At 48.3% G+C, this 21634-nt stretch overlaps 1 protein-coding gene across 1 annotated transcript in view; it reads left to right on the top strand.

The window, feature by feature from the left end:
* PTPRF (protein tyrosine phosphatase receptor type F) overlaps window positions 1-21634 on the top strand; it is a 397824-nt gene that overhangs the window by 288021 nt on the left and 88169 nt on the right. Inside the window, exon 6 of the mRNA XM_026651946.2 lies at window positions 4910-5020. Within this exon, the coding sequence (XP_026507731.1) occupies window positions 4910-5020 (111 nt within the window). The remainder of the gene's footprint in view (window positions 1-4909; window positions 5021-21634) is intronic.

Genomic DNA, 21634 nt, shown 5'->3' with positions numbered 1-21634 from the left:
TTCTTCCCACCACAGGGATGTTGAATGCTGTTGTATTATGGTCACTATTTCCAAGCGGTCCTGTTATGGTTACCTCTTGGACCAGCTCCTGGGCTCCACTCAGGACTAAATCTAGAGTTGCCTCTCCCCTTGTGGGTTCCCGTCCCAGCTGCTCCATGAAGCAGTCATTTAAAGTATCGAGAAATTTCATCTCTGCATTTTGTCCTGGGGTGACATGTTCCCAGTCAATATGGGGATAATTGAAATCCCCCACTATTATTGAGTTCTTAATTTTGATAGCCTTTCTAATTTCCCTTAGCATTTCATCATCACTATCACTGTCCTGGTCAGGTGGTCTATAATAGATCCCTAATGTTATATTCTTATTAGAGCATGAAATTTCTATCCATAGAGATTCTATGGAATATGTGGATTCACTTAAGATTTTTACTTCATTTGATTCTACATTTTCTTTCATATATAGTGCCAAGTCTCCTCCCCCCCACGACCTGTTCTGTCCTTCCAATATATTTAGTACCCCGGAATGATTGTGTCCCATTGATTGCTCTCAGTCCACCAGGTTTCTGTGATGCCTATTATATCAATATCCTCCTTTATCACGAGGCACTCTAGTTCACCCATCTTATTATTATTTAGACTTCTAGCATTTGTGTACAAGCACTTTAAAAACTTGTCACTGTTTATTTGTCTGCCCTTGTCTGCCCTTTTCTGATGTGTCAGATTCTTTTTTATGTGAATGTTTATCATCTGATCTGGCCCTTACATTATCCTCTTCCATCCTCTGCTCATGACTAGAACCTGGAGATTCTCTATCATTAGACTCTCCCCTAAGAGAAGTCTCTGTCCGATCCACATGCTCCTCTGCAGCAGTTGGCTTTCCCCCATAAAGATATACCTATCTCATAGAACTGGAAGAGACCCTGAAAGGTCATTGAGTCCAGCCCCCTGCCTTCACTAGCAGGACCAAGAACTGATTTTGCCCCAGATCCCTAAGTGGCCCCCTCAAGGATTGAACTCACAACCCTGCGTTTAGCAGGCCAATGCTCAAACCACTGAGCTATCCCTCCCCCGCAAACAAATGCATCACTGCCTGGGGGATTTTCCTCCTCCGCAGCCTACATTGTTCCCCTTTCCCTAGCTATGGCCTGGCCCCTTGTTTCTCTTCCGATAATTCCTCTGTGGCATGCACACCCTGCAGATATTTGGGAACGTGTACATCTCCCTGTGTCTATCACTTCACCATTCATTTTCCCACTAGAAAAACAATGCTCGCAGCCCTGCTGGTTGCCATCACAGTATCCCGGTGGGGCAGCTTCCTGTTATTGTTAAGTATTTTGCAGGCTCTTCACATTTGTTTAGTGGCGGTTTTGTTTTTGTAGCGGTCAGAATCTCTTCTCTGGCACAGACTGGAGGTTTCCTTTTACCTCCTTCGTCTCCTGGGACCTCACAAGCGTTCTCCAGGCCGTGCTCTGTGGCCCTGGTCACTGTTGTCTCCGCGTGCCTATAGCTATACTGGACACATCTCAAGTTGCTTGTGCAGGGGCCTGACTTGATGAAGCACAGTAGTATACCCTGAAAGTGGTGTTCTCAGAACCACGCCCCTGTCCACACTGGCCATGGCACGCAGCGATAGTGTTTCATCTGCAACAGTCCTCTTTGCAAGTCTCTTCCTTCATCCCTCCCTTGCTTTTTCTCTCCTCCCCCCACCATAGCTCTGACATTTGGGTGCCTTGAGGTTAAGCACCTATAGATTGGCTAAGTAATGGTTAAGGAAAGTGGGGAGGTCATAAGTCTGCATTTGCATGTAAGCCCCAGTGAAGTTTACTTACCAGGCTAAATAACAAAGAGGATGTCCTCTTGTGTTGCCCCAACCCCCCTCCTGTCCTCAAACAAAACCCTCTCACCTGTATTGACTGGTGCTTTCAACCCAAGCCAGCTGGCTTCTCTGACTGTAGCCTAAAAACAGAGTGTGGGACTTTCACTTGGACTTGGTAACCTTAGTCCTGGAACCCCAAGAGGAGAGGCAGTTCTTCATTTCGTTCTAAGTGGAGCACAGGATCTGGTCCAAGAGGTGAATATAATGGAATTGCTCAGTAATAGTGATCATAATATAATTAAATATTGTAGGGGGGCAAAATACCCAAGAAACCCACCACAGTATTGTTTAACTTCAGAAAGGGGAACGACACAACAATCAGGAAGCTAGTTAAATGGAAATAAAAAGGAACAGTCACAAGAATGCAGGGCCTTCACGCTGCATGGAAACTTTTTAAAAACACCATAAAGAGGCTCAAATTAAATGCATACCCCAATTAAAAAAAAAAAAAAAAAGTAAGAGGACCACACACAAAAAATGACACCTTGAAAAAATAACTCACTTGATATTGCCCAGTTCTGTTCATTGTCTCTGAAGTGTCTGTCTTTGGCCCCTGACAGAAGAGAGGATATTGGGCTAGATGGACCATTGGTCTGACCTAGTATGGCTGTTTTTATGTTCTTTTAACCTGCCCACTTTGTGGTGAGGATGCAGGATAAATCGCTGCTGATAGTCCTCTAGTGCCTTCCCACAATCCCTCCTCCCCTCCACCCCCCTCTGTGCCCAGAAGGACAGAAAAATTCTCCCATAATTCACCAGGAAGAAATCCTAGAGCAGCTCCGCTTCCTGCAGCACAGAGAACCATGGGATATGCTCTTAGAAGTCCTAGTGACACATGCAGGGGAATGCATTTCCAGTTACAACACAGTATTTTAGCTATGGCTTTGCAGTGTGGTGGTCACGCCTGGGCTAAGTTAACCTGGGTGCTCAGCACCTGAGTTAACTCTGCAGTGAAGACACACCCTAGAGAGTAATAGGAGGAAATTAAGAGGGGGTAAAATGGGCTAAACATCAGAGAGATCGTCACGCCAGTGAGTGCTGCTAGGTTGTGGCTCAGGGTCCCTGGGGAAGTGGCGGAAGCCCTATCATTTGGCACATTTAAAACTGAATTGGACAGAACACTAATACGTTACAATCGGGAGCCATCCTGCACGGGCCCCTGGGTATGCACTAGATAACCTAATAGGTGTTTTCCATCTCTAGATTCTGGTCTTCTCTCCAGCTTGTCAGGGCCAGGAAGCTTCCTCCCACTCTGCTGCCTCTCTGAGCATGTGGAAATCCAACATTTCCCCTGAATTCAGCAATAATGCACAAGAGATGTCGGGCTGGCCCCGCATTTCCAAGGGGTCCAGAGATCTCTGTGGTTTGGGGAAGCTAGCATATTGAGTGATTGCAGTAGCATGTTTTCTCTGTCTTGCTGAAGCCTCATTTTCAGCCCTAATGCAACAACAGCGAGGGCTTTGTGCATCATTTGTATTATGTGGCAGAACTCCGGGAAGTTCATTTTTTTTTTCTCCATGACACACAGACTTCTGCTACAGTCTCAATTTATCCTTCTAAATAATGTAGGTGGCGGTGGTTGATTCACATCACTTTCTCTTCTCTTCTAATGATATGAAAACCTGAGTTTGACCTCCTCTGCCTGAACTGAGAAGAAGGGAGCTGGCAATTTCTGCAGCTATTCACAGTGCTGCTCTCCACAGTTATTCTGAACCGTGGCGGATGGAAGTGGGTTCAAATTCTTACAAGCAAAGGGGTTAATGTTTTCTTCTAGTTCAAGTATGTGGTTTGTGAGCAGAGTTCCCCTCCGACAAGCTGCTGGAGCCAGAAAAATCTGAGCACTTGGGGGTGCGTTAAAAATGAATTCCTTGTTGCCGTGGGAAAGCAGGCAGAGTCGTGTCTGGGCATTTGGCCTTAACAGTGGCGGGTTACTTTTTATTCTTGTCACCGGGTGTATTCTGGGTCTGTATCATTTTCTCACCTCTTTCCATCTAGGCCCCACCTGCAGCCCAGTTAGCAGAGTTTAGGTTCAGCCAATTTAGGTCCCATCCATATAAGGTGGAGAGCAGACTTGGAAATGTTAAATGTCATTCCAGCCAAACTGGTGCTGAACATGGGTGGGACAGCCAGTGTGGATGGGGGTTGACCACAGTTCACCTGAGAGGGTTGGAAATTACGTGTAAAATGTTCAGGCGCAGGGTAGACATAGCCTTGGTCTCGTGTGGTTAGCACGACTCTCGCTATGTTCTGGGGGCTGTTGTTATCATTTGTACCCTCGGTGCGCCTGGCACGCTAGACATGCAACGAGATCACTTCTGTGCCCAGAGACGCTTACAGCCTGAGTGAAATATTCCCAGGGCGGGAAGAGTGGGAACAAAGGGCAAAGGGAACTCTGTGATGTCCTTTGTTCTGCAGATTGTTTGCTTTTGCTATTTGATTCTGTCTGTAATCAGGTGAGAGTGAGGAAAGGACTGGCCTGGAGCGAGCTGGTTAAAGGCAAGTCTAAAGATTTGGTGGAGAAGAGGGAGGATGAGCCGGCAGAGCAGGCGGCAAAGCCCTGGTTCTGTTCAGCAGAGGCCATGACTGTGGAGGAGTAAGAAGCAAACAGCAGTGGTTAGGGTACTTTTTGTTCAGCTGCTTTGATTAGAAAAATCTAATTTGAAAGTCTGTTAAAGGTCTTTTCATTAGACAGGAATCCTTTCCATCCAATGCTGTAATTAACATGGAGCTGTGTGTGTTTCCTTTATTTAAGCAGTGCATTTAAGTACCTGTGTCCATTGGAAAGGCATCAATAACTGGTTTTCCCATGCAATTAAAAAAAACTCACCCTCGCCAGCCTTTGACAAGAGCATGGACACCCTGGGGCTGCAGCTAGGTACCACTGAGAGTCTGGGGGCCGCAGTTTGTGGTACACTTACCCAGGAAAGCTACTTTTCAAGTAGGGCCTGTGTTTCTCGTGTGGTGAAACTGTTCAGTTGTCATGTCTGGACTTGCCATAACCTGGGTTGTCTATGTCTTCTTGTTTGTGCACAGGGGCTCTGCAAGTAGAGAACAGTGAGGAGTCAGACCAAGGCAAATATGAATGTGTTGCAACCAACAGTGCAGGAACCCGCTACTCTGCTCCGGCTAACCTTTACGTTCGAGGTAAGAGCAGCTCTCTCTCCAAGAGTCACTCTCTCCCTGTTTAATGAACTGTGTGGCTTTGCAATGAACGAGGATGTGGTCCTGTCTTTGTGCATCGATAACACTTTGTGGATTGTGTGACTTGAGTAGCCATTTGCTCAAGATTTGACAAATTAAATCCAAACGCACGTTTGAATAACATCAGCCTTGACTCAAATTAGCAAGACCTGGAAATCCATCTTCACCAAGCTTGTGTGATGCCTCTGTTGTCAAAAGCGCTAAGCTAAGGCCAGAATTTTAATTCCTTTGAATTTCCTCACCTTGTGGCACAATTACTTAAGGGGAGGAGGGGTGTTTCAATCTCTCTTGTATAAAGACAAATCTTCAGTGGAGAAGTCTAAAATAAAGTCCCATTCACCTGCTAAGCCAAGGCTTGTCAATTGTGGATGAGCAGGTCTTTAGCCACTTGCTTTGGAATGTTTAGCCATAAAAACTAGAGAACAGAACAGCTTTTTGAAGTTTTCTCAGTCAATCTTGTATCTGCATTGAAGATAGATCCTATGGGTATTAAAGATACACACTAAGAACCCTTCTGAAAATTAGCTGCTGTTCATGCGAAGAAACCACTTTCTAATGGTTATTGTCTTGCCTTTTTAAAACTCTTGTTTTCAGAATACAAAAATGACCAGACTTTATGGCTGATTGACCTCTGGCCTAACTTATTTTTCTAAATTAAATAAATCTGAATTACAAGTTTGGAAGGGTGGGGGCGGTCTTTAAATAGTTGATTAACTGTTCTGTTCATCAAGAAAAAAAAGTGCTTCCCTGGTTGGGATCTGGTATAGCCAGAGCAACCAGGTCAGAAACCCTTGAAAACTGGTTTGGGATTTGCCCAAGGGGTGTGATGCTACCTAAAGCTTTTTAGGAAGGTGTTTAGAACCCAACTTTATTTCCACATAGTAACTCAAGACACTGACAACTGTTGGTAAATAAAATCTCATCTTCATTTCTTCCTCTCTCTCTCCCCTTTGAGAACAACCCCCAAAGCCACCCTTGGAAGCTACAAATGCTTTGGTCAGTGTGAAGAGAGGAGAGGATGACAATAAAACGTCACATGTTGTGCGTTTGCTTCTAGGTGCCGCTTCGTGCCTTGTGCTCTTTTTGTTTGCTTCTAGGTGCTGCTTCTTGCACTGGGTTCTTTGCTTATTTGCTGGGGTGGGTGGGGGGGGAGCTCATTTTGCAGCATCATTTGGATTGTAAGAATCTTTGGCAAACTAAAGTATCAGATTAAACATGCTCAGAAGATTAAGCTTTCTCTGTGCAGTGGAACCACTCATTTGACTCTCTCAGTATAATTATGGATGATTTTAAACTCCCTGTATTCTTGTAAATTCATTTTTCAGGCCAGCTATAGTAAAATTCATCCCCAGGTTGTCACTTCACACCCTGAGGGAGAGAGTGTTCATTTGAATGTATCACACTGGATGTTGTTGCACTGACTCTGGGGGTATTTAGCCTTCGTGCCACAATAGCTGAATGTTTTCCTTCCTGTACATAGGATCAGTCTATGAAACATACCCCGTCTGTCATAGAAATGCTATGGAAAATACTGCTAGGAGGCCAGTATTTCAGCTGAATGCAGCAGCTTCTAGGGATGGAGAAACCTCATCTTCAATCTTGCTGGTTTCCCATTCATGGATGTTCATTCTTTATTTACCAAGAGAATCCCTTAAGACTGTAAGAAATACAGTAAGCAACAGCACTTGGCTTGCCGCACACAAGGGGTTGCCTGGTCTGCATGGGCTTGGGGATGAGAATGGGTTTACACATGGGTGAGAGGATCCAGATGCTCCATGAAGAGAATGCTCCAGACCTGTGCTCAGTTCATTTTCTGTTTACCAGTGCTTTCCTTTTGTGTACATCTTGGACCAAGCCTCCTTTTATTGCACATCATCTTTACAATGCAAGTCTCCAGCCTGCATGATCCTGATAAAGCCCTGCAGTATATAGAAGACAGGTTACTCCATAAATCGTCTCCAGATGAAATTCCCCATATGTCCTGATTCCCAGATAATATTTATTGCTGAAGTATCTGATATCTAGTGTTTTACAAAACAAAATGTTCATCATTAATTCGCCAGTTAATGGCTTCAACAAGTCAGCCAAACCAAGAACCATAGCTTATACCTTTATCAAACTGAAAAAAAATGGTTCCCTTGTCTTTCATGTCTGCATTGCAGAATAAAAAGAATCCCTTGTTCCTGCCCATGTGGTTATTATGCTGTACGGTGGTTAGTTAGAAGAATTGGTAACTTTCCATGGGGTCCTTGGAAAGTGCCTACATATTTGCTAGAGAAGACATTAATTAATGCTAAATTACAGTGGAATTAAGTGTTCTAGCTACACCACCACCACATCATGGTTTCATAATGATTGACCTTATTACGATGAATACCCAAGGAATTAGCTACTTACTGGAAAGTGACTGAGTATTGCTTCTACTGTAGCTTTGTGAGCAGAGGTATTAATTTCCATCCAGTGGTAATTCTCAGGAGTGCTTGTGCCTGCTTTCATTTATAGCCTGTTGTTTTTTTAATAGTTCAAATGTTTGTTTGTCACTTGGCTCCTGGGGTTTCTAGTTTTTGATCATTTCCTCCCCTTTCCCAGCCCCCCAGGAAACGCTTTGTGGGAACCCTGGGTTACAAAGCACAGGCTCATTAGCATCTTTATTAATCCCGACCCTCACACTAACAGAGGAAGTTCCTGGGTGCTGAGAGTGAGTATCCAGGCGCTGCTCAGGGCTTCCCATATCACTAAAAGAAGGAGGAGGATGGAGCTGGCTACTCCGCAGTGTCTTGCCTCTGTGAATCCGTCAGAGCCAGCACTTCAGCACAGATGGACTTCATTAAAAGTTAAAACATTTCCACACAAGGGATTTGTAAAGGAAAGTGGATGCGTTTTCCTTCAAGCTGTTATTTTCATTGTAATAAGTGTGCTGAAAAGCAGCCCTCAAAAATGTTCTGCTTCTAAGCTGACAGGTCTGTCTGTCTGTAAAGCGAGCGCTCGGACCACGCCACACAGCACAGTCCTGCCCTGTGTGACTGACAGAGCACTTCACGCTGAATGGCTGGCTTCAGCCCAGAATGGTTGGCAGGAGATGTTTTGCACTCTCTGGAGAAGCAAAAGCATTGAAGACCATGCCAAAGAGAGGGGGCTTGCAGGTCAGAGAGAGAGAATGTATAGTGCTTTCAATGGGGTACAGCCTCACCTGGCCATTTTAGAACCGCAATTCCTTCTGTCCAGCTGCACTTTGACACTCTGCTTCGACCCCTTGCCTAGTCTGTCAGAACAGATCGGGAGTCCAATGACTGTGGTTTGTGTGCTGTTATTACGCCCCGGAGTCCTCTTCAGGGTCAGGGCACCCCATGGTGCTGAGAACTGGGCAAACACATACGAAGTCATGTTTCTTACAGTCTAATTTTAGACAAGACACAATACGTGAATGTAACCGCAGGAGCGAAGACGGGCATAACAGTAGTAGGACCATGTTATTACATCGCTGTGTTGTGTGCCCAGCATAATGGTGCCAATTCCCAGAAGAAATCAATTTCTTCCATCCTCCACTTGGCCTCTGGTTGCCTTCAGCCGCCCACAGAGGCTTGTGAGTCAGCAACGGGTTTTGCACTGCCATGCCACCAGGCTCCCTGTGGCTCTCATAGCTGGGAGGCACAGGCTAAACAACTGACTCTGGCCTCAGCCTTGGTCTGTCCTGCAGATGGGATCGGCCTCAGCCTAATGTATACTAAGCCGCTGGACGGGGAGGCTGCATGGTATAATGTCTTCTTAGAGCGCGACAGTATTCTCTAGACTGGGCCCCATGCTGCTGCTTGCGGGAGTGTAGCTGTAGGGTACCCTCAGGTTTGATTAGGAGATTCCATATTCAGACACGTGTCCGGGGTAAAACAAAAATAGCCATTGTCCAGCAAATGGCCTTTGTTACAGATGCCACTTTTTGGACCTTCAAGGCATGGCTAGAGCAAGTCGTTGGTGTCTGGGTAGGTGAGGCAGACACAGAAAATTCTCCATTCCAAAGGGTCTGACACATACTGTACATTACAGAGTAGGAACCTGCAAAACTGGTTTTCAGAAAGACAGCTGTAAATGAGGGCCCTGCCACAGAATTATACGTCCGTAAATTAAACAAGAGCAGTCAGTATAAATGGTATTATTCTGATGCCTGTATATTTTCCTGCTTTGTCTCTTAAAAGGCCGGGCTTGTATTTAATTTGGAGGGGGTAGAATTTGCTTGATCTTATCTGCCGAGTTTCACCCTGGAACCAAATTAAACCAAAATAAAATTAGGATTGCAAGTCGCTCTGGTCCTGGCAATAGCAATCCGATGAGAGCGCAGCTAGCATTTCCGGGCGCATGGCGGCGGGCTCCAGAGCTCTCCCTGGAGCCAAGTCACCTAACCAACCAAATTGGCTGCCTGACTGAGACTATGATTTGTGTGTCTGTAAAGTGCTGAGCACATTGTGGGCGCTGTGCACATCACAATAATGATGCTGAATGACGAAGGTCAGCCTGGAGCAATGGCAGCAGGATTTGAAATATTTCAAAAGGAAATGTTTTGCTTATCTAAAATTAAAACCAGCTAAAGTAGCAACAACAATCAAAGCTGAGGGCATTGCCGATGGGACAGTCAAAGCTGAGGGCATTGATCAAATGATGAGTGATCAAAGCAGAGGGTTCTTGAGAAAGGGTGATAGATAATAGGAAAACTGTTCTGCTACGAAATACTACACCCACGCCTCCAGCACGTGCTCCGTGTCGGTGCCTCTCATTAGTGCTGATCTGGTGGAGCTGTACAAATCCAGAGAAGGGCCCAAAGAGATGTTGCAAAGGCCAGGCCTGGTTAGCGTGGCCAGGAGAGAATGTATTACTCACAGGAATCTGGGAATTGCCATATTGGATCTGACCCGTGGTCTGTCCAGTTTGGCCTCCGGTCTGTGGCAGTGGCCAGCCCCAGATGTTCAGAGGAAGGAGCAAGCCCTGCAGTAGCAGCTATGGAATGACCTGTCTGCAGGGAAAGTTTCTTGCTCCTCCCAGATCGTTGGGGTGTTGCCTGAACCATGAGGCAGAAGAGGTGGTTACATCCCTTTTAACAGTGATTTTAAACTTTTTTTCTGGCGACCCAGTTGCAGGCATCAACAATTTTCTTCAACCCAACGGAGCTGGGGATCAGGGGTTCAGGGTGTGGGAGGGGGCTCTGGGCTGGGGCAGGGGGTTGGGGTGTTGGAGGGGGTCAGGGCTCTGGGCTGAGGGTGCAGCGCAGTGGGGGTGCAAAGGCAGGCTTCCTGCCTGTCCTGGCACCACAGACCACGCTGCACTCCGGAAGCGCCCAGCAGCAGGTCAGGCTCCTAGGCAGTGGTGCACAAGCACCGCCCCCAGCCAATGGGAGTGCGGAGCCGGTGCTCAGGGCAGGGGCAGAGCGCGGAGCCCGTGGCCCCCCCACCTAGGAGCCAGACCTGCTGCTGGCCGCTGCCAGGGTGCAGCACGGTGTCGGAACAGGTAGACACTAGCCTGCCTTAGTCGGGCAGCACCGCCGACGGGCCGTTTAATGGCCCGGTCGGCGGTGCTGACCAGAGCCACCGTGACCCAGTCCCTTCCATTCTGCGACCCAGTTCTGGGTCGCGACCCACGGTTTGAAAACCACTGCCTTTTAAAACTCCTGGTGGCTTTTTGTTTTTCGAATGCACTATAACAACTCCGGATATTCATGTTAACCATATAAACCTCCAGTCTCTCCTTCCATCCTGCTAAGCTTGTGACCTCAACGATAATGTGGCAATAAGTTCCATGGTCCAGCTGGGCTTCATGGGGAAAAGAATTTACAGCGTTCCCTTTGATCAGTTTGAAATTTGCCACCTTTCAGTTTCATTGAACTCAAACATCCCCTGGCTCTTGAGGTGAGACAGGGAGAACAGCCGTTTCCGATGTACTTTCTCTGGCCTATTCATTATTTTGAATATTTTTATCATGTCCCCTCTTATTCATCTCCTCTAGAAGGCAAACAGTCTTCTCAGTCTCTCGTCATATGAGAGTTTTTCTGTGTCCCTAATAATAATTGTTATTAAATAAACAGTAGTTCTCCACCCTTTTCTCAAAGCGCTGTACAGATGTTAAATAAATAAACCTCACCACTGATTATTCCTTGCAAAGCCCTCAGTTCATCTGGGATAAAACAGCCAATTTCTCCTTGGGTAGTTCTCCGCTGTTGAGAAGTGTGAAAAATGAAAGTCACAGTCCCTGGGTCTCAAAATACAGTTATGTGAATGAGCAGGAACAGGTTAATTCCCTCTGGGCTTTCCTAGTCTTGGTGGTTTCTGTCTTTAGACTGTCGGGTCTTTGGGCAGGGCCTGTTGATGTAAAGCGCTTTGAGATCTGCTGATGCAACGTGTGCTGGAAGAGCTCAGTATTATTGTTCTAAGTTTTATCTCGTACAGCACTGAGTGCACTATTGATGCTCAGCAAACGCGGAGAATTCCCTGAGCAATGGCAGTGCCAGTTGGACTTGAGCTCTCAGGGGGGTTAGAAATTGTTTGCTGCCCACTCTGCAGAGCCTTGGAAACCTACCGGTATTTTGTTAAGCTCGTGATCGTTGTGCTCAGCCCTGTGTGGACATATCCTAGGCACAGGCCCCATCCCTACTGCAAGAGCCTACGCTCTCGTGTCAAATATCCGAAAGCAAAGACTCTTACAGCCCTACAGTCCTTCTGTCTGAAGCAAGCTGCTGCGGTAAGAATATTGCTGCTGCTGCATAAAATGATCCTGTCTTGGAAGAGTCTGAACCAGATTCAGTCAGCAAGGGAATTTCAGTGCTCGGAGTGCTGGAGCCATCTGATGATCTGTGCTGGCAGGCACGTCTCTGACATGGCCTCGATCTTTAGGCTTCCTCGCTGCCTCTCCCTCGACTGGGGAGAGAGTGATTTTTTCTGTCTGGTGTGATTGGCTGCCCCCTAGTCATTCCCATTGTGACTTGACTTACATCAGTGTTCCCAGAAAGGCAGATAGGATTCAAACTCATCGGGACCTCAGGGTTCATGAGACACTGTGGACACATGACATGCAATGGCTGATCAGGCACCCCTGGGTGCGGACACACAGCACATCTCTAAATCCTCTGTGCCCTCATGGCCCAAATTCCCCTGCAGTTTTCACTGTCACTATTCAAAGTCCAGTGCACTGTAGAAAGGTGACAGGCCTGTTGGTAAGACATACTTCCTCAGCGTAGGAGTGACAGGGATAGATACCTGGAGATAAGGGAGAATTGGAATGGGAACTGGAAGGAAAATCAACTTTCAATTCAGTGTGTATCAGCCTTTTTACAGACAAAGTAACAACAGCAGAAATTTAAATATTAGCCAAAGAAAGAAGAGAGAGAGCTTTCTGTCTAGTCTTTGTGAAACAGCCTGCTGGTTATGTCCTAGAGTCCGTTAATATAATAAGAGATTAAGAGATAATCCAGCAATTAGTGATGAGCAACAGCCTCGAAACTTGTTCTTGTCTGGCAGGCTAGAAAGTAATCTGTTTGAACTAGCTTGTCTCACATGTGTCCCTTCACCTCTGTAACTAATCTGAAGTGTAAATACTTTTGGGAAAGCCGTTGCCAGAGCAGCCATCCCTCCAGACATGCTGACAACCTCCCGATCCCTTCCAGCTACACAGTGCAGCAAACGTTGTGCCAACCTGAGATTTCAAAGGGGAAAGCTGCTGATCCTCCGGTAGGACCAGCAGGCATCAGTCTGCCCGCCCATCCTGAAGGCCAGGTCATATACATCTGTGATTCCTTGGGGACTGTAGATCTCTAATGCACCCACCACTAAGGCATGCTGTGACCCACTGACGGACTACGGCTCCCGCAGCTGCTGTGTTACGGACCTAGCCGTTAAACTAGGGTTGTGGCCTTTGTACCCTCTTCTTACTGCCCTGTTCAGTCACAGGGGTCAGTAAAACTGACTTGTTTCCTCACTCATTTGTACCCCAGTCTCATGCTGCTGCTGCCAGTATTATTACACACTGCGCTAACATATGGGCTGTAGGACCGTTTCCGTGTATTGCCTCGCACAGTGCACTGGCCTGCGGCACCGCCTCGTCTCTCAGTGCAAGGGCTGCTAGGAAGTGTGACCTCTTTCTTGAGATGAGATGAGCTAAGCTGAATCTCAAACCCTCTCGACCTGCTGAGCCCCCAGCAAAAGGTGGGATGTGTTTCTTTAGGGGATGAGAGCGTCCCTCCTGCTACCGTAGGTGGGGTTTTGCCTCTGTGTCTGCACAGGGGGAGAAGAGAGAATACCAGTTTTGAAAGGGACTGAAGGAAATGTGGGCCTGGAATCAGGGCTGTGTTGATAACAGACATTCAAGAGGTGTGATCTCTGGTCTTAGCACTTGCTCCTGAGTTCCCAGCCTGCTGGCTCTAGTCCCCCCGAGTCAGGTACTCGCAACAGTTGTGCTGTTCTCCTCCAAGCTCCATTACACTTTTAGGCCTCTGCTGTAGCCCATATTAGCAGCTCATTGCCTGTTCTACATCATGTCAGTGTGGGTTAATATCCTGTCCTCTTTGATCACTGGAAATGACTGACTGACTGTACTGTACACACTGGACCACATGCTGGTTTTTAATTTGCAATGTTTCTTCTGAAAAGCAGGTTTCTCCCCCCACAGCCTCCCTCACCACAAAAGAATGTGATTCGTAAGCAGTCTTTAACCATCAGCCCTCCTCTTTGTGTTCTCTCAGCAAGGGGTGGGGTACAGCCGATATGCCACAGATCTCTAGCTGGAGTGATGGCGTTCTGGCTAAAGAAATAAGATGTTCTTTATCCCTAAGGAAAATGTAACTAACCTTTTACTGTCTCTCCTGCAGGAACAAAAACTGGGACCTCCACATTCATTCTGGGTGTTCTTGTTGCTTTGATTTCTTGTCTCTCTCTCACTCCCAGCACAATGCGCCAGTAAGGCTCTCCCGACCCTGAGCTCAGCTGAGACTGCACATGTCTGTCAATTGTCTAATATCTTTCTGCCACAATTAGCTCTTTGGTTGGAGAGGGGGAGCAGCTCTTCCTGGTAGAAGACTTTCCATTTACCACCAGGAACATTTCCTCCATATTCTAACGTTATGATCTACATGTCTATGCTCTGCCCAGTGTGTGGTCAGTGGGTTCAAAGTGCCTTTGCCATCATCTCTATGCTTGGAATGGGAGCACGGGAGTGTTTGGAGCAAATCCATGCGGTGATTAAAGGCGTGCGTGTGTGTGTGTGTCGCATGTGTTCATGTGTCTGTGCTTCGAATACTGGCCAGGAGAGGGGCTGCCCACTGAAAAGCACCGCAGCTGTTGGGGTGTGATGTACACTCCTGTCTGCCATGTCTCCGTATGTCTCGAGTCGGTCAGTGGGTGCTTGTCCCTGAGCAGTGCATGTGGAAGCGCTGTGTCCTTTGCGAGTGTGAAGCTGTGTGTGTGCGTTGTGGGGAATCCTGACTGACTTCTGCAGTCTTGTCTTGTTGTTTCAGTGGTGTGCGGACAGATGAAGCTTGGCCTGTTTTTACTCTCTGTGTTTTTCCTTGTCTTTTTTTTATTCCCTCCTCATCTTCATCGCACTCTGCCATCAAACAAAACAAACTTTCATCTCTCAGATCAGCGAGAAGGTTGGTCCTTTTCACTTCTTATCCATCTACAGTACGCCACGTCAGATGGGACTTTTCCAGTAGGGAAAGGAGAGCCAGCCCTGAAAGGGGCGGGCCCTACAGACCCTGGCTCCCTGCCAGGCACGGCCACAGCGCACCCGATGAAATCTGCTTACTGTTTGCTATGACTTTGGTGATGGCATTGATACATTGCTTGCATGCCTTTCTTGCTTGAGAGTTCAAATGCACAGAATATATTTGCATGCAAAACACCAGCTGCGGGTTCTGTGTTTAAGGGGAAAGAAGTGCATGCTACGTATGCGGGGTTCTGCGTTCACCCATTACCTGTACCAGGCTCTGCGCTAATACATCTGAACTGCTTCTGTTTCCTGGTAGGAGATCAAGAGCACTAGTTGGAAGCTTTGATGTGACTGATCTCCCCCTCTCGCTGTGTGAGCTGCTGGTGGAGAGCAGGAACTGCACTTTCTCCTTTTGCTTCATTGTTTTGGTTTTTTAGATTGCTAAACGCCCTTTTGATCATGGCTGTAGGCAAAGGTTCGAGTGCTCCTCTCCCCTGCACCTGTATAAAAAAGAGGGGGAGCTGAGGACAATGGCCCAGTGCTCTGGTGCCTTTGTGTTACACGTGGCTTCCTGCTCTTCTGTGGTTCTCACTCCCTTGGCGTGCTGGGATCTCCAGGCCTCCGAGCCCCCTAGCATGTCCGGGTGGCAGGGTTTGCCTTCGCCTTCCTCACTTGTGCTGGCTCTTTGCCTTGCTAGTAGCAGAATTTGACCTCAGCCTTGCTCAGGTGACCCCTTGACAAGCCCAGTTGCTGTCCTACCAGGAGCTCTGGGTCACTAGGGAACGTTGCTTTACCCTCTCTCTGTCCCCATGCAGCTCCGTTGCCCTGAGAGCAGAGTGGTCAAACCTTTACATGGAAAGCCAGGTCTAGGCCAATGCTGAGGCCTTTGAGATTTGTGACACATTTAGCACTGATGAAAGTGCTGGGTTTGACAGTCCTGGTGACTGGTTTAATTCCCAGAATAGATCCCTCCTGGGCAGGCCCATTCAGCCCGGGGGCCAGTTAGCATGCTGGTATTGTGATGTGCAGCCCTGCCCCCAGGAGCAGGTGGGACCCCAGCTTGTTTCACACAAGCCACCGAGCAGCCATCTGAGTTGACTTGATTTTAATGACGATTAGAACATGTTTAGCTGTTCCAGTGCAGGATTTACTTAGTTCCCATTTCCCTCCCTGAAACATGCTCCCGTTTCAGTTGTACTGAGGCAGAGGCTCTTGTGTTCCCTCTAAAAATAGAATTCTTGGCGATTAGAATTACCTGCCCCTGAGACAACAGTGAAAAGAGAGAAAACCCCAAAGCCGAGCCCCAGAGCCTCCAGGATGTCACTGAATTGCAAGGCTGCAGAGAAGGCTCTATCTGGGCGCGTCTGCATTTCAGTAACACACTCTAGTGGCCGGGAGCTGAGCAAGTGAGAAAATGGCTATCAGCCAAGAGGAGCAGATCATTTCTCCTTCTCTCCTCTCTCCATTGGCCTCTCCTTCTCACCCTATCAAAAATCCACACGTCCACAAATATTTAATGTGACGGCAGAAAATAGTTTCTAAATATTCCAATGGGATTTGCAGTGCTTATAATTTGTTTGGCACTGATAATTACATCTTACATTTTTCTAGCTTTACTTAAAACTGTGTACTGCTCACCCATGCATTTAATTATTGCTCTGCAACTGCTACAAGGTTATTTATTAAAGAGTTATTTTATCTTGATACAGTGGATCTTTTTTCTTATTCCCCTCCTTAATGTTGTGTTATTTTCATCAGAGAAATTTCAGAGAGTGAATGCAAATTGCATAGCTCCCCAATCTCCGTCTCCCGTACTTTGCTATTAGTATGTCACTATGCTGAATGCTGATGTCTCCAGTGCTGCAGCACTGTAATGATATATCCTCTTTTATATGTGGTTGTCAGCGCAAATAATTAGACCTAAAAGTTATAGCTGAAATATAATCCAAAAATGGCAAGGCCCTGTTTTGGAAATTGTCTATAAAATGTCAGCATTCAAGGATGCATTGGGAACATAAATAGTACAGCATTGTTTGAGCACAAGATTAGACTGTAAATGCATTTTTCTGGTTCCAATTTTTCCTCTCCTGCTGTTGATTCTGACAATAGATTGTGAGGCTCCAGTAACTACCTTTCCATTTGGAGACCTTGCTTAAAAGAGAGAGATGAAGGGTGTCTACAGCTGCGTAAACCATGCAGCCCAATGATCCTGTTTCTAGGAGGTTGTCTCCTAAGTTCACTCCTTCCCCACCTCAAGCAAGTGGCTTGGAGAAAGAGAGGGACTTGTAGGCAGTAGGCTTGGAGTTGGGGTGCCAAGACATTCCGCTTCCCTGGGATTCTCTTGCTCTCCAGCTCAAATGTAATGAAACGGGTCGCCTCAGAGATGTCTGGTCACCTCCCCAAACCCAGGACATTCCTGGGGGGGGAGGGAAATGGCTGCTCTTTTCCCAGGAGGGAGGGAAGAGGAGGGGAAGCCAGGAGCAGAGGGTTTGGGTGCAGGAGGAGCAGCAGCTGGGAGACTGGGGGGGTCCCTTCATGCCCAGGAGAGCAGCAGAGACAAGGCAGCAGCAGAGGCTCCTTGAACATACATGGGGGGGCAGCACTGATTGGCTGGGGGAGAAATCTGCCCTGCCCATCCCTCACCTGCCACTGTGTGTGATTGGCCAGGGGAGTGGGAGCTGGGGATCGGGCTGGTGCCACCATGGCAGGGCAGCGAGAGCAGAAGGGAATCGGTTTGGGAGCCGAGGGAGACCAGGGAACAGGTGCATGGAGTACAGGGTAGTGGGGGGGAGGAGCATTGAGTTTTGGGGTGGAGGGGCTGTGGGAGCTAGAGAGAGGGAGTCTGTATTTGGGGAGGGTGCGGGGGGGGGGGTGACCAGATGTCCTGATTTTATAGGGACGGTCCCGATATTTGGGTCTTTTTCTTATATAGGTGCCTATTACCCCCCACACTCTGTCCCAATTTTTCATACTTGCTGTCTGGTCGCCCTGGCAGTGGGGGGAGAGGAGTCAGCTGCTGTTGCCAAGATAGCTAGTGGGAAAAGACAGCTTCACTTCCCCCTCCCCTGGGCTGCCGCCCTTGTTTCACTTTGGAAGTCTGCCCCCTCCCCACACACACTCTGTAGCATTTCCACTGGGGCCCTGCTCTGCTCCAGCACATGAGAGATGTGATGGCTCTAAAGGTCTTGGTTAACCCTTGAGTGTGTGAAGCCCTTGGTTGGTGCCCGGAGTCTCCTAGGCTGAATGGGGAGCAGAGAGAGGAGGGTAGACCTGCGGGCTCTTCGGGTGGTGAGGTCACTCTCTCACAGAATCAGAGACTTGGAGGAACAGCCGCTCCAGGGGTGAAAGGAGCAGGGCAATCGATCCAGGCTCTTTGCACCAGCTGCAGGGAATGTGCACGCTAATGCATGCTAAATTATTAACCCTTCTCAGTCTCTTCCGTCTGCGCTGTGGTGTTGCTTGTTTCTCCCACAGCTCCTCGGAAAACGTGCTGCTGGACGGTGCTGCACGGTCCTTTCACCCTCTCCTGTATGATCCAGAGCAATGGCTCAGGTTGCATTGGGTGATTTACCACTTTGGGGTTCACTTTCCCTCCCAGGCAGGACGCCCAAAGGGGGAAACTTGCTGAATTGCTCTGCGTTATGCAGCCTTACATGAGGCCCAGTCCTGGGATGAATGGCAATGAATCTCATTTTTGACAGTCTGCTGGTTTAAATGAACCTCTGAATGATACTATTGTCCGTTGAAATCATTTTAATATGCACAGCAATTTCCCCCATGCTGTTCTTGCAAAACCTCCAAACCACCTTCTTTGATCTTGATCCAAAAAGAAGATTTAAAAAAAAAATTGCAAATTCTTGTCAAGAAAATTGTAGTAAAAAAGGGAGGAAGTTACTGCAAGAAATGGAGAGTAACAACAATTTCCAAAGCGTTTAGGTGGCATCACAGGCTGCACTAGCTGTTGTGATTTGACTTGTAAATTGGTTTACATTTCTGGAGAGCTGCTCTTCGAGGGAGTTATGCTGGTTTAAATTATTAGTGGGTTCTTATGCTAGGGGAAGCAAGAGACTTACAGAACTGGCTTGAGCCAGAACAGCATGTGTGGGTGCTATGTAAGTTTCTATGAGAGCTCTACCCGCTCTCTGTAATGCTAACTGACAGCAGCTCTGCTTGTCCCACTGGACCAGCCACTCAAAAACGCAGCCAATTATCGCCAGATGATGTGCTGGTTTGTGTGAGAGTTCATCTCCTGTATTTCCCGTACCGACGGTCTGGCTAGATTAGAATCATGGCCAGATTCGTAACTAAAGGCATCTCCGAGCCTCCCCCTCTTTCTTTTCCCCCCACCCTTGTTTAAAAGCTCAGCTCTGGTATCCATTGTTACTAGCCGAGAAGGTGTAACTGAAAGGATGCTGCCCCTCACTCCACTTAGCAGGGAGCCCAGCTGAGCCCACCATTGATTTCCCAGCCCCGCTCTGGTGAGGGAGGGGGCCAGCTTTGTGGCAGTTCCTCAGTGCGTCACCAGCAAAACTGAATCAGTCTCTCAGAAGTAAACTTAGGAGGCCAGGTTAATCTCCTCACGTCCTAGGTGTGAGCGCACGATGGAGCCTCCTTGCCAGTACCGGCTGCTGGCTGCTCTCGGTACCACCGTGAGGTGTGGGCAGATCAGCTCTCCCTGGGCACTCCAGCTAGACATGCCCAGACACTGAGGCCTGGCGGGGGTGCAGCGGGGGATTGGGAGGGAACAGAGGCCCTCGGTTGCCCACTGGTCTGCAGAACCCTGGCTGGTTCACCTCCAGGGCACACTGCAGGGCCTTCATGGGCCCGGCCTTTCCCTGGTTTGATGGCCAGTTTCCCTAGTGCCCCAGGACGTTCTGTCAATTCCTGTTGCTTCTCTTTTGCGGTAATTTTAACCTGGTGCAAATTCTGCACAGATTCTGCTGCCCAGGCCGTTTTGGCCTCTTTGTCGCGGTGAGGCCAGCACAACCCCTCTGTGGAGTGAGGCCACAGGCAGAGGGGGTCCCTAGGGCCCCTGGTCCAAGGGAAGCAGAGTGTGGGAGGAGAAGAACAAAGGCAGTGCTGTTTTTCCACCCATCTTCCCGGCTGTCGAGTAGTGGCCGGTCTGTCAGCAGCTAGACCCATGTCCAGCATTGGTGGGAACGGCCTTGCAACACTCAGTGTGACCCAGCGTAACGGGGCATCTGCAGTCAGCTGCTGAGCCCTCAGGAGGGGTGAGGAGCTGTTCCCACCTAGGATGGAGGAACAGTGCATTCAAGCAATGCACACATGGCCGGGGGGGGGACAACAATCCTTTAAGTAAAGGAGAAATTGTGCTAAGATGTAACCAAGAGGCCTCCTGGGGCCATCTCCCTGCCCCACCAGCCTATGCGACTGTCACTCAAGGACAAGGGTTTGCCTAGAAACCTTTTCCTTGTATTGATCCGCTCTGGAGAGGGGAGGAGAGAGTATTTTCTTTGCCATTCATCCTGTCCCTAGGCACGCAGACCCCCATCTCCAGTATATTGTCTAGCAGCCTTTTCTCTTCCCCTGCCGACAGCATAGTAAACAGCAGCTTTGAAAAGGGGCCAGAGGTTCTCTCCATAGCACGCTGCGGAATGAACGGAGGCGTTTATCGGCAGATTCACAAGCTGTGTTCCTTCCGAGCAAGGGCTGACAGCATTCCTCGCTCTGACAAAGGAGAGCCAGGGACTCAAGTCTGAGGGCTACATGTCAGTGGGGCCCAAGGCTCTCTGAGCCTGAAGTGAATGGCAGGGGATAGGTTGGGGAGCAATTGTGTCTGTAACAGGGGCCCTGTCTATGGGGTGGCAACAGAGGCCGTTCTAGCCCTATTCTCACAGGATTGGGTTTGAGGGCTGTTTCTGCATGCTGGGTTTTCTGAGACTCCAACCCTCCTGCATGGCCTCTCGGGGAGAAGTCGCACTCGGTGTTTTCCATTGTCCAGTGTCTGCATACCTGAGTCAGTGTGCATCCCTCTTAGCTCATTCCCTTCGCTTTGTGACCCCATCCCGGCCTCTCTTGCCTGCCTGGTGCATGTCAGGTGCATGAACAAATGCTCTGTGCAGACCTACAGCTTTTCTCTCTCATTTTTCTTCCTTTTGAAAATGCGGGAGGTGCAGGGAGGTTGCTGTCCCTGCACTGGGACCCAGTCCAAACAGCGACTGGCTGAAAGAATTCCGCACCATGTTCATTGGAAAATGGAACCTGCCTCCTAAGGAACGGTGCTGGGGCGCTTTGAGTGAAAACACACCATCATGTTAAACCCATTGCCATGTCCATCGAGTACGCGCGGTGTTCTCATGACTGTGTAGCGCTCTAGGAGAGTTTCATTTCTGTCTGCTTGGGGGAGCGCTCCCCTGTCAGGCAGGTAGCGCCTCACTGGCGATCACACGTGTAGCTGTTGATTTGGGATTTAATAATTGATTAAAAGAAACTACCAGCAAGACTTTGGATTTAGACATCTTAAAAAGCACACGTTATCCTTCCCCCTGGCTGGTAAGGAGCTAATGAGCCCTGTTTTGTCTCCACGAAGATGTGTAGTACACACACATTGTTGACAGCATTGTCTAATTTATCACCAAGTCATAGCTCTGTTGTACATCTAGCGTGGGGGCTTCTGTGTTCAGTCTATTTCTGCAAGTCTGTTGATTTGGGAATGAATCATCAAAGAGCAGTGCTAGTGAAATGGGATTAGGCAGTCAGCCTGTCAGACTGAGCTGATGCTGCTGAGGCGCGTCAGCCTGTCAGCCGCTGCGCAATTTCCAAAGAGTTTTTGCAGTGCCAGGGCTGATGTGGGACGATGCCCAGTGCCACCGTGCTCCCCACGGGCCCTGCATCAGGGAGTCCTTCCAACTCCCC

This window comes from Terrapene carolina, unplaced genomic scaffold (assembly GCF_002925995.2).
Source record: "Terrapene carolina triunguis isolate 2854851 unplaced genomic scaffold, T_m_triunguis-2.0 Scaffold110, whole genome shotgun sequence".
Lineage (NCBI taxonomy): Eukaryota > Metazoa > Chordata > Testudines > Emydidae > Terrapene > Terrapene triunguis.
Note: the sequence above shows the minus strand (reverse complement) of the source record. Positions and strands in the feature narration are given on the sequence as shown.